The sequence below is a fragment of the Lutra lutra genome, chromosome 3, assembly GCF_902655055.1.
Source record: "Lutra lutra chromosome 3, mLutLut1.2, whole genome shotgun sequence".
In the NCBI taxonomy this organism is placed as follows: Eukaryota; Metazoa; Chordata; class Mammalia; order Carnivora; family Mustelidae; genus Lutra; species Lutra lutra.
In genome coordinates this window covers 170,544,342-170,556,413 of record NC_062280.1, presented here as the reverse complement: position 1 = coordinate 170,556,413, position 12,072 = coordinate 170,544,342, and the positions used below count along the sequence as shown (strand labels likewise).

Below are 12,072 nucleotides of genomic sequence, written 5' to 3'. Positions count from 1 at the left end.
GTTTTGTGACTTAACAAATCATATAAGAGCAGAGTATTTTAGGGAAACAAATAAATTTTGGATTCTATTTTTCTTGTCAGGTCAAGATATAGTTAATCTTTGTTTGTAAAAAGGACTCTATTAAAAAAACATACTTCTAAATCCAAGTGTGTAACTCAAAGTTTATAACTGTTTGTTTCTTCCTCTGGTACAAGACTGGGATACACCTCAAATAAGGGAGACCACACATACTATTAATAATAACAGTTATGCTTGACAGGTAGTATGCTAAGCAAATCCCTCATATATATCATTTAACTTAATCCTCAAGGATTCTAATGAAGTAAGTACTCTTATTACCCTCATTTTATTGATGAGAAAACACAGAGGGTACATGTCTTTAAAATAAGATCATGCTTAGTATAATCATTTTAGAACCATGTAGATAGATCCTGATATCTGGATTAGGAAGAAATATCTTAACAACAATGTATTTCAAGGAAATTTTGATATGATAAAATTACTATTATGTAAGAATTTCAATAGTGCTTCAGGTTTAGGAAGATATGATTTTATTATTAAACTATTTAACCTTAGCAATAATGACCAACCTAATAATTTATAAACTACAGTGAAATTTTCAAGGTTAAAATGTAAGGTTCTTACCTTTCTCTTTCACAGAATTATACTTTATACACCTTTATCATTTGTGAAAGTTTTTTTGGTTTAAAATGCATCACAACAATAAGATTTTCAAAACATGATTTACATTCAAATATATATTAATGAATTTCACACACTTTAAAGAATACCTTCACATTTAGAATAATTTTTCAGGGCTGAAAACATCCATATCTACCTCAAGCCCCCTAGAATCTAAATTTTTTATTTATAGGGAGACATAAAATTTGTATCTTTAAAAACTAAGATGAATAAAAAGAAAAAAGCATTAATTCTTCATGCCTACAAATTACGGAATCTTCCAAAGCTCTAAAAACAACATTTATTTAAAGCAAGAGGTCATGATATCTAGGGAAGCCAATATGTAATTTTTGTGTAAAAGAATTTAAATTGCCACGTTGAATTTTTTTTCTGTTCATTTTGGAATATTAAATATAGTACAAAAAGCAATTTTCATTTTAAGTGTATATGGTCATTTTGTCAAGAATGTAGAATCATGGTCCTTAAGGGAAGGTTACCAAAGAGTGAAATACTTCCTCACTCTTCAAGCTTGAGCATTTTTTTCCTTCTAAATTGTTCTCAGCTACTAAGTTTGTTTTAAAATGGTCTCAGCTACCAATTTTGTTTTTAAATGTCCCAACACTGTTGTACAAATTTGGGAAACAACCCTGACTCTTGACTTGACCACATCATTTTCAGCAGTCTTGATGTTCCTCATAACATACTGTGCTTCCTGTGTTTGTAATCTTATAGCTTTAGTACAATGTTAACCTTTTAAATGAAACTAACAACATCAATCATTGTCCTCTTACATACACTTTACGGTTTCTGCCTGTTATTTGCTACATCAGTGTTGAAGGCTTCCTTAAAAAAACAAAAAAAACAAAAAACATATCCTTAAAGATATAGAGTACATAAAACACAAATCTGAAGAGTTTAGAAAATTGTACTCCCAGGTTTGCAATTTCAAGTGGAAAAGAGAGACCAAATCTGTGATTATACCTATGAAAGATGAAGCCATAGTCTTACACAATCATTGAGGAGAGATGCTTTTGAGAAATGAACATGATTATCATCCACAGACTAAAAAACACTACGCATGTGTTTTATTTTAAAATTTCATTATAAAATGGGCAAAGCAGGATTTGCCTTAGTTCAATGTTATTCTTTACGGGCGATTGTGTCCTTAAGTCTCGTCTAGCCAATTCTGACACCCAACCCGCCCAGTGCTCCCTCCACCCTCCCTCCGAACCGAAGACACACGCACGCCCAGCCCGGCCAGAAGATAAAGCTAAGATGGCAGCGCCGAAAGTGCTGGGGCCGCGCTCAGTGGGGTTGGAAAAACAGAAGCAAATCTCTTTATATTCTTTCATTCTGCATATTCTTGACTAACAAGAGCCCCCCATTCCCACGCCCACCACATAGGCAGTGTGAGGTATTCAGTAGTAGTACGCGCAGGATTGACAGGAGGGGACTCTTGCTTTGCACGCGGCGAGAAACCCACATCCCCCGTCTGCAGCGACGGCTCAGGTGGCTCTCGCGCATTGCCTTGGGGACCACCCTCCCTTCAAACCCCCTTGGCAATGGAATTAAGGGTGACTTTCGTTCCCGGCATGCGCCCGATTCCTCGCCAACCCAAGGGAACCTTCCCAATGCCCAGCTGCCATGGCAGTAGCTGTAGCAGTGCCCAGGGAGCGCTCAGTGCCCGGGCAGGAAAGAGAGGCGGCGGAGGAGAAAAAAACTGCATTGGCTATCAATTTAGGGTAGAGCAGCCCTTGCTGCTGCCGTGGAAGGAAATGCGGCCAACCGCTACAGAAACGCCACTCTCTGCCACCTAAGTGAGCATGTGTGCGACTCCGCGCACGCCTAGTGGCACCGCTCAATGACGATGGGTTTCGCAGGAAAATTATCCAGTTACCGGGTTTTGCGCGTACCCAGAAGGCCCAGGAAGGGGCCTGCCTGAGACAGAAGCGTGAGGTAAAAGCCGAAGCGAAATTAAGGGGTGGGAAGAACTCTGAGAACCTTGCCGCCGCTGGATTCTGTCCCCACTAGAAACTCCAAGAGCGCCGTGACTGAGCAAGCCACTACCTAAACCCGAACTGGAAATGCTTCTCTTTGCAGGCGACCTTCATTAATTCATTAATTCATTCACCCAATACTTGGTTCCCTCCTGCTTAAGGCTAGAGCCTGTGTTAGGAGCTGAGAATGTAGTGGGGGGACAGACACAGCCACCGTTCCGCCCTCACGGAAAAGTCTAGTGTTCTGTTCTGTGTATTACAATTCGAGAAAAGCCCTGTGCCAAGGTGGACATCCTAGATGTTTGAAGTTCTTCTGCAATCCCATGCAATATCCTTTGACCATTATTCAGAGGATGAAGTTTACCCAAAGTCATACAAATAGCAGTCAGGATCTAAATTCCTGGCTGGTTGATCAACAGTAAGGAGCCCTTGCAGCTCCTACTTGTTTGGGCCTTTAACTGTCCTAGCATTTCACTGTCTCGATATCTTGGTATCTTGTCTTTGTTTGGGGGGGGGGGGTGTGTGCTTCCTGTCCAACACTGAGGTTTTTAACTGTGCTGAAGCATCAGGACAGGAATTTAGTTTAACAAATAATTACTGGTGACCTATTATGTGCCAGTTTCTAGACTAGGGGTTGAGGAAGACACAAAGATAAATAAGAAGCTCTTGTTTATGAGCTCATAGTTGAGGAAACAAGTACAAAACCTGTTTAACAGGGCTACTCACAGTGCTAAAATATCATGACTTCCCATGCCAGTCCTTTGTCCCTATGGTCTTTTTTTTTTTTTTAAGATTTTATTTATTCATTTGACACAGAGAGAGAGAGAGAGAGAGATCACAAGTAGGCAGGCGGGGGGGGGGGGGGGGGGAAGCAGGCTCAGAGAGCCCAATGTGGGGCTCAATCCCAGGATCCTGAGATCATGACCCGAACCGAAGGCAGAGGTTCAACCCAGAGCCACAACCCAGAGCCACCCAGGCACCCTTGTCCCTATGTTTTTATTATCCCACTTGTAGCTATCATTTTTTTTAAATGAAAATGACTTTCATATGTTAAAGCCCCAGGTAAAATGCACTGCTTTAGCACTCTCTTCCAGCAAAAGCTAAAATTAATTTATTTCTCTACTCCTTGTTTATACTTTCCAAAACACTAAACAAGGTTTTGGTTGTTTTGTTTTGTTTTGTTTTTTGAAAAGTACACTTGTGGAAAGGGCTAGTAAATAGAGAGGCGCTTGGGTGGTTCAGTGGGTGGAGCAGTGGACTCATGGTTTCCACTCAGGCCAAGGTCTCAGGGCTTCTGGGTTTCTAGGAGCATTTGCCCTTCCCTGTGCATACAAGCAAGCAAGCCCCCCACCTCAAATAAATAAATACCCCCCCCTTTTTTTTAAGAGCCAGTGAGTAGATAAAGAAAATAGTCCTGGGAATGATAGGATTAGGAAATTATTTTGTCAAGAGTGTAAATTGGGCGGACTCTTCAAATTGAGAGTCAAATTGGAAAAACTTAGGAATCAGGGTTCATTGGCACATGCATTTCTAAAGCAGTTATTTATACGGGGTTAGTAGAATAGCGTGGCACAAGAGACTCAGCAAATGTTACATTTTAAGAGATAAAATGTTAAGATCTTTGGTAGATATGACGTTTTCAGATGTCACACATAGTCACAATTAACAGCTTCAGGACAGATTCAAGAATTATCTCTAGTAATGTAAGTCTGGGCAGAAAAAGATAAGCCCTTGAGTGACCGTTGTCAGGAGATCAAGTGCATTCTAAAGAAGAGTGTGGGGTCAATGTAGTAGTAAGAAAAGTACTACTGCATTAAGGTTTGGCTCTGTGGTAAATGTTGAGAAAATGAATTTAGGAAATGTGAATTGTCTGCAAATTCTACTTTTTTAATCTGTGAATTCTACTTTCATAGAAAAAATGCACTAGCTTACTACCTGTTTTTCGAAATTAAAGGGATTTTAATCCTAATGATAAAAAATCTAAAATAAGATCACCGCTGATACTTCTAATTTGGCTGGTCTTCCCTGCCAATGATTCTGAATTAACCAGCAGGTTCAAGTTCTCCCACCTGAGGGGAACCCCCATTACCTGAAGCCAAGAGTCTGTAGCTGACAGCCTTCCCAGCACTTTCCTTACGCTTCCTCAAGCTGCTAGTAAAACCCGGAGAAGTGGATTTCTTTCAGATTCCGCACAACTCAAACGCCCCACACCCAAAGCCCTGAGGCTGAGGGAGTGGTGGCGAGAGGGGGGTGGGGAGGGAACGGGCTGGAGTTACTGAGCATGTGCAAGGAGTGGCGCATGCCCAGTGCGGACGGCAGCTTCCCATTGCGGGTAACCCCGGCGGTGGCAGCGGTGGCGGCGGCGGCAGCGGCGGCACCGCCTCCTCCTCACACTCCCGAGGTGGCGGGGTTAGATGAGCGGTCCCAGTAGCGGCGAGGGCGGCGCAGGGGGGAGAAAGAGAAGACGGAGGAGGAGGAGGAGGACGCTGTCTTTGTAGTGCCCTGCTGCGGGAACGAGAGGCCGCTGCCAGAGCCGTCGTCGTTGGGAAAGGGCTGTGTGCGCGCGCGTGTCTGCTTGCCCGGCCCGCAGGGACGAGGCGGCGGTGGCGGCGGCGGCGGCGGCGAGGATGATGATGTGCTCAGCGACTGCCTCCCCCGCCGCCGCCTCCTCGGGGCCCGGCGGGGACGGATTCTTCCCAGCCGCCACCATCTCTTCCTCCTCGGCGCCGGGGGCGCTGTTCATGCCGGTTCCCGAGGGCTCCGTGGCTGCCGCGGGGCTGGGGCTGGGGCTGGGGCTGCCGGCCGCGGACTCCCGGGGTCACTACCAGCTGCTGCTGTCAGGCCGGGCCCTGGCCGACCGCTATCGGAGGATTTATACAGCTGCGCTCAGTGACAGGGACCAGGGGGGCAGCAACGCTGGACACCCAGGCTCCAGGTGCGTCTCCAGTGCCCTTGCTTGGGCCACATGCCGCATGTGTGTGCGTTCGTGTGTGTGTGTATGTGTGCGTGCGTGCATGTATGTGTGTCTGCGTACCTGTTTACTGAGTTCTCTTTCTACAAGCGCTTGATGCTGGGTGGCGGAAGCACTTACTGAGATAGGGTGCGGTGGCAACAATTTCTGCCGTGTGTGTGACTGTCTTTGTGGGGGGTTAGTGAGAGTGGGAGGTAGCATGTGATGTTAGAAAAGGTGATGGTGCCGGTCGGTTATGACACGTGTGTGTGTGTATTGTTGAGGAGGGAGGAGGGATTGGTAGAGGCTAAGAGGGCATTGCACGGAGAGAATTTGCAAGAGTGATGAAGGAAGTGGCGTTCCAGTATCTCTGCCGCAATGGTATTTGCACGTATTCTCTCCACTACCCCCCCACCCTCCAGTGATATTCCATCCTCCACTTTCCACCTCAAAAAATCTACCTTTCACTAAAGGGGAGCAATGGTATAGGTTAAGGATGGTGTCATATATAGGATGAGTTTTAGATAATAGTGCCGTTGGAAAAGGCAGGGAGTTTAAGAGATTTATGCAAAGGGGATGCAGAAGGAGATTTATGTGGATGTGAAAGGTGTCTAGTAGAGATTTTTAGAGCTGTAGTTTGGTAACTGGACCTTTTGGTATTGTAGAGATGTGATTGCAGCTGCACTTGTGTTCTGATGTCCCATCAGCCATTTCCTTTCATCTTATGTTCTATTTCTCCTATTATTTATAGGCTTTAGAGTAGAAGAGGGAGAGGGGGTTTTGTGGGGAAAAGGGGAAAGCTGTAGAATTTCCAAATATGACTGCTTACAGTGTTTAGTTTCCACCAACTAGAAAATTTGAGTAGCTCCTATATCTCTTCCTAGGCTCACTGTATCTTAAGCTTCCTTGATATAAGAGACGTTAAATCACTTTCATTTTCTTTTTCTTAAAATGTGGGTGTCTTTTTGCTGAGGGTTCTCGTATTGTTTTCTTATCCTTGTCCTTACATGCCACATACCCTGAAGGATGATGACTGACTGGTTTCACCAGCTTGGCTTTGACAGTGGTAACTGGGAGTTGGCTTCATCTTTTTTTCCTCACAGCTTCTTGCAACACATGGGGAAAGCATAGTAGTATTTTGTCAATAAGCTCCAGAGTTTACTGTATTTATTGAATGTGCAGTGTATTAGGCAATAATAAGATGTCCTTTAATTATGAAAGGGCTTATGCTGTTAAGTCAGGTATTTGTAGTTTACCATTGTGCACTGGAGCTCTTACCCATTGCAGAGGTGTTAAGATGGAGCTTTGTTCACACTTTTTATGGGTAAACCAGTCTTCTCATGTCTGAAATTGTTTACAGGATTGGGCAGTTTATCATTTGGGTATAAATATATATAACGACCTTTTGCTATCTAAACTGAAGGCCGTAGTGGCACAAACCGATTTCTTGCTCATGTTTTTGAAAATAGCACAAAACCTCATTAGACAGTTTGCTCTGATAGTTATAATTTTGAGCTGTGAGTTTGTGAATTATGGCACTTTAGGTACATCTTTACAAACCCCTCTCGAACTTTAATTTATTTTGTATATTGTTCCAGGCTTATAATTTGTGACTGGCATTCCTATTTTAACTTTCCACTAGTATACTTGTGTAGTAATACAGTTTTGTGTATCTAGAGCTATATTAACAGTTTTAGACAAAATTCATATAGATTAATCACGTATATAACATTTATTAGTGATTTTTGGTCATTGATCCATTTTTGTGCAACCTATCAATTACAATTAATAAAGAATTAGTTCACATATTTTAAGAAGTAGTCATGGAAACCAGCTTAAGGTGTGTATTACTGCCTTCTAGTGCTCATTCAGAACATTATTGCTTATTTAGTTTGCATTATTTTATCTAAGTGAGCCTGCAACTATCTTTTATTGGGAATTTGCGTAAGAATTCAATCACATTTTTGTTAAATATGACACAGCAAGTGGACCTAGGATTTAGGTTGTGAATGAATGGTACAATTATTTGAATGGGGGCACTAGTTGGGTTAGAAGAGAAGATAGGAGATCTTTAAAGACAGAGAATGGAGCCAGAATAGAATATGAAGCTCTAGTGAGCTTCCAATTTAAAGATGTGAGAGAGAGGAGATAGTGAAGGAAGCTGAAAAAAAGAGAAAAAAGAATTAAGACAGCTGTGAGACAGTGGCACCTCTGGTCTTAAGAAAGTGGATTGAAAGTCCTCAGCAGTGTTAAATACTTAAAAAGTGAGAACACTTTCCCTGTCACTGGGTAACTTTTGAGGAAGTGGTCATAGAGAGATGTGAGGAGTCATTGAGAGATGTTGGGGTAACAGGGAGTTGCAGAGTTGAGGGAAGGATATTCAAATATGGGAGAGTGGGTAGGAAATGTTCAGTAAGTGGAGAAGGAGAAATTAAAGAAGTGGGAGAGGGGATAATTAATGGAGAGAGGTCAAAGAGATCTCAGAGACAGATTTAAGATATTGGGTGGAGGAGTTAGCCATTGAAAAAAATTAAGGGCTAGTCTTCCTTTAATATAGAAAGGGAGGAGGAGTTAACTATTTATAAAGACTGGAATTTATTGAGGTTAAGAACTCTATCCTATTCATTTTAGTAATCCCAATGTATAGCACAGTTTTTGGTATCCATTCTGTAAATACCAACAGTCTGGTGTGTGCCAGGCTCTGTTTTACGTGCTAAAGATGTTCCAGTGAGAAAAATAGACAAGATCTCTACTCTCATGGAACTTCTGCTCTAGTGGGGAGAAATAGGCAACTGATAGTTTCAGGTAGTGATAAGTAACTATGAAAGAAATAAAACCAATTATATGTGATAGATGATTTATAGTGGGGGAGCTATTTTAGGTAGGGTGTTCAGGACAGGTCTTGAGATTTAAGTTGAATCATAATGATGGAAAGGCAGATCTGGAGGAAGAGTGTTTTAAGAAATTACAAAGGCTCTGAGGTGGGAACAAGCTTGTGTTCAAGGGACAAAAAATAAGGCAAATGGGTTATTTCAGTATTAAATAAATTAATTACTGTGGATTATATTTTATATGTCCTGTAGAGTAGTTGAGGGGTGCAAGCCTAATGGAGTCAGTGATTTTGAAGGCATTTTGGTGAGGTGGTTAAAAGCTTAGACTCTGAAACTAGACTGGTTTTCAATCCTGGCTGTACCACTTTTTAGCTGTGTGACTTTGGATATATTATATAATTTACTTGCTTCAAGATTTTGAAAAAAAAATTTTATTATGATATAATGGGCATATAACATATTAGTTATATGTTTATCACATAATAATTACATTTTTGTATATATTGTGAAATCACTATAATAATTGTAAACATCCATCACCACAGTTACGACTATAGTTTTCTTATGATGAGAACTCTTAGATTTACTCTCAGCAACTTTCAGATAAACAATACAGTATTACTGATAGTCACCATGTTGTACATTACATCCCATGATTTTTTTATTTTATAACCTTATCTTTTGACCACCTATACCCATTTTATCCACCCCCACCTCCCACCTCTAGCAGCTACGAGTCTGTTCTCTCTGTCATGAGTTCAGGTTTTTTGTTTTGTTTCAGATTTCATATATAGGTAAGATTTTATGGTATTTGGTTTTGTCCGACTTATTTCAATGAGGGTAATGTGTTCAAGATTCATCTGTGGTTTTATAAATGGCAAGATTTCATTTTTTATGGCTGAATAATATTCTGTCTCTGTGTGTGTATGTATGTATGTATACATATGTGCATATATATATGTACATATATGCATACCACATTTTCCTTATCCATTCATCTATTGATGGACACTTAGTTTGCTTCCGTGTCTTGACTGTTGTAAATAATGCTGCAGTGAACATGGAATGCAGATATCTTTTTGAGTGAGTGTTTTCATATCCTTTGGATAAATACCCTGAAGTGGAATTGCTGGATCATATGGTAGTTCTATTTTTCAATTTTTGAGGAACCTCTATACTGTTTTCCATAGCAGCTCTACCCATTTGCATTTGCATCAACAGTGCACAGCATTCCCTTTTCTCTACATTTTTGCCAATACTTGTTATTTCTTGTCTTTTTGATCACAGTCATTCCAGCAGGTGTGAGTTAGTCATCTCATTGGGGTCTTGATTTGCATTTCCCTAATGATTAGTGATATTGAATATCTTTTAATGTGCCTGTTGGCCATCTGTATGCTTTCTTTGGAAAAATGTCCTTTCAGGTCCTCTGTCCATTTTTAATTGAATGATTATTAGTATTTGTTTTTGCTCTTGTAATGTATGAGTTCCTTATATATTTTGGGTATTAACCTCTTACCAGATAGATGGTTTGCAAATATTTTCTCACATTTTGTAGTTTGCCTTTTCATTTTATTGATAGTTTCCTTTGCTGTGCAGAAGCTTTTTATTTTGGTGTAGACCCACTTTTTATTTCACTTTTGTTTATGCCTCACTTATATGTAGAAAGGGGATAATGATAATGAGGATTGCTGTGTAGATTAAATGAATTCATATATCTAAAATGCTTGGCACATTAAGTGCTACTAAATATTATTGATTTCTGCTGAGAGTGAGGGGGCAGATGGCATTTGAGGACTTAAAAGGCAAAGATCTTGTCTTACTCTTATTTTTGGTCTCAGTGACTGTGATGAATTTGAGAATAATGATTTCGTTTATTCAGTGACTCAGTAAATATATTTTTGTATGAATGAACTGACCAAAATTAGAACATTAACTTGGGGACTAGAAATCAGTAAAGGAATGTCTGATCAATTCTGAGTGTGGATGGTAATATAGCATTGCGTTTGGGAAGGATTATGGGTCAGTCGCCTTAAAGGCAGACTGCCTTAGTTCAAATCCCAGTTCTACCTTTTTCTAAGTTGGGCAAATTAATTAGCATTTCTTTGTCTGTTTCTTTACCTGTAACCTTACAGGGTTATTAAAAGGATATTGAGCCTGTACAGGGTAAGTACTCACTACATGTCAGCTGCTGCTGCTATTGTTATTATTAAAATTATATATTTAAAATTCTAGTCAGCATGATATTGTAAGTTTTTTCACTCAACAAAGAAATGGGAAAAACTGTTGGTTGAGTTAGCTCAAGGTTAGTGTGACTGGAGGTCAAAGGAAAAAAGAAAGTGAAAATTTTGGTGACATTGACCATTTGATAAAAAGGAAAGTAATGGCAAGGAGGGAACTGTTAGACTGGGAGATAAAGAGGAGTCAGGGGATATGGGTTGAAGTGGTAGAAGAACAAAGTGGAAACAATAGAGGAGATTATGGTTAAAATAGGGAATTGCTTTTCTTCTCTAAGCTAAACCCACTTAGTTCCTTCAGCTACTTTATCTCAGATGCTTGGGATTTTGGTTTTAAGAGGTTAAGTAGTCAATTAATCCAACAAAGGTTCACGGATTACTACTTGGTGCTAACCATTGGTCCTATAAAGATTTATAAGACATAGTTTCTATACTTGAGTTTATTATCTGTGTAATGGTGAAAAAATACAAAGGCAGGTACTTATAAAAGTATTAAAAGAAATGGCATTCTGGTCTGGCATGAAAGCATGAGCAAAAAGTGAGAAAGCACAGTTTATGTGCAGGTAATGTTAAGAATTCTGTTAATGGGATCATGTAGGTGTTAGGAGGGAGAGTAGTGGTGATTCATAATGGGAATGGAGACTTTGGTCAGGGTAAGGCAGCTTGAACAGCAAGGTAAAAATTAGATTTCATTCAGTAGACACTGATGGTTTTGAACTATAAAGAGACATTATTGTAGGAGTACTTTAGTAAGTAATGTGAGATTGAATTAGAGTTTGTATATCTATATTTGTGATTAGGCAATAATGTGTTTGATATAGCTCTAATTATGGAATCCTATATAAATACATTTTAAGGCAGGGCAAATGGCTTAATTCTCCCCCCTCATTAGCCAAATTAGTGTAATATTCCATTAGTGGCTACTTGGTTCACCACCCAGATCCCTCCGTTCAGGTACAAGTTCCCCTAGCTGTTGGGAATACTGACAGCTAAAACTGATTGCAGCCGAGTCCCATTCCAGGCATTCCCTGGACCAACAGAACTGCTTCTCTCAAAGTCATGCCTCCTCTTCAGCATCAGCCTGCATCCAATGCCTGTTGTCTTTAGAGATATAAATGTCTGGCTCTTTTTTTTTTTTTTTTTTTTTTTTTTAATGTCTGGCTCTTTTACCCTAACAACCTCGAAGATCCACTCCCAATGCCGGAGCTCCACATGGGATTGGCTCAGTCCTTTGTGTGACTGCATTACAATTCAGTCTTACTTTCTTCATTCTCCCACAGTTGTTGGTTCAGAGTTTACACTGGTAAACTTCTGGTACACAGATCACCATTTCAGAGTCTGTTTCCTATGGAGCTTTACAGTTGTGGTGCTAGGAGTGG

The 12,072-nt window shown here is 40.4% G+C and overlaps 1 protein-coding gene and 1 pseudogene across 12 annotated transcripts in view; one reads left to right on the top strand and one right to left on the bottom strand.

Annotated features, from left to right (window-relative positions):
* The window catches only part of LOC125094721 (clusterin-like), a 175,747-nt pseudogene extending 170,836 nt beyond the window's left edge, over nucleotides 1-4,911 (bottom strand).
* Nucleotides 4,912-4,997: 86 nt separating this feature from the next.
* Nucleotides 4,998-12,072, top strand: part of MYCBP2 (MYC binding protein 2) — a 259,246-nt gene continuing 252,171 nt past the window's right edge. For all 12 annotated transcript variants that reach the window (XM_047720174.1, XM_047720176.1, XM_047720180.1 and 9 more), the window contains exon 1: nucleotides 4,998-5,613. In XM_047720174.1, the coding sequence (XP_047576130.1) occupies nucleotides 5,306-5,613 (308 nt within the window). In that variant the 5' untranslated portion in view covers nucleotides 4,998-5,305. The remainder of the gene's footprint in view (nucleotides 5,614-12,072) is intronic.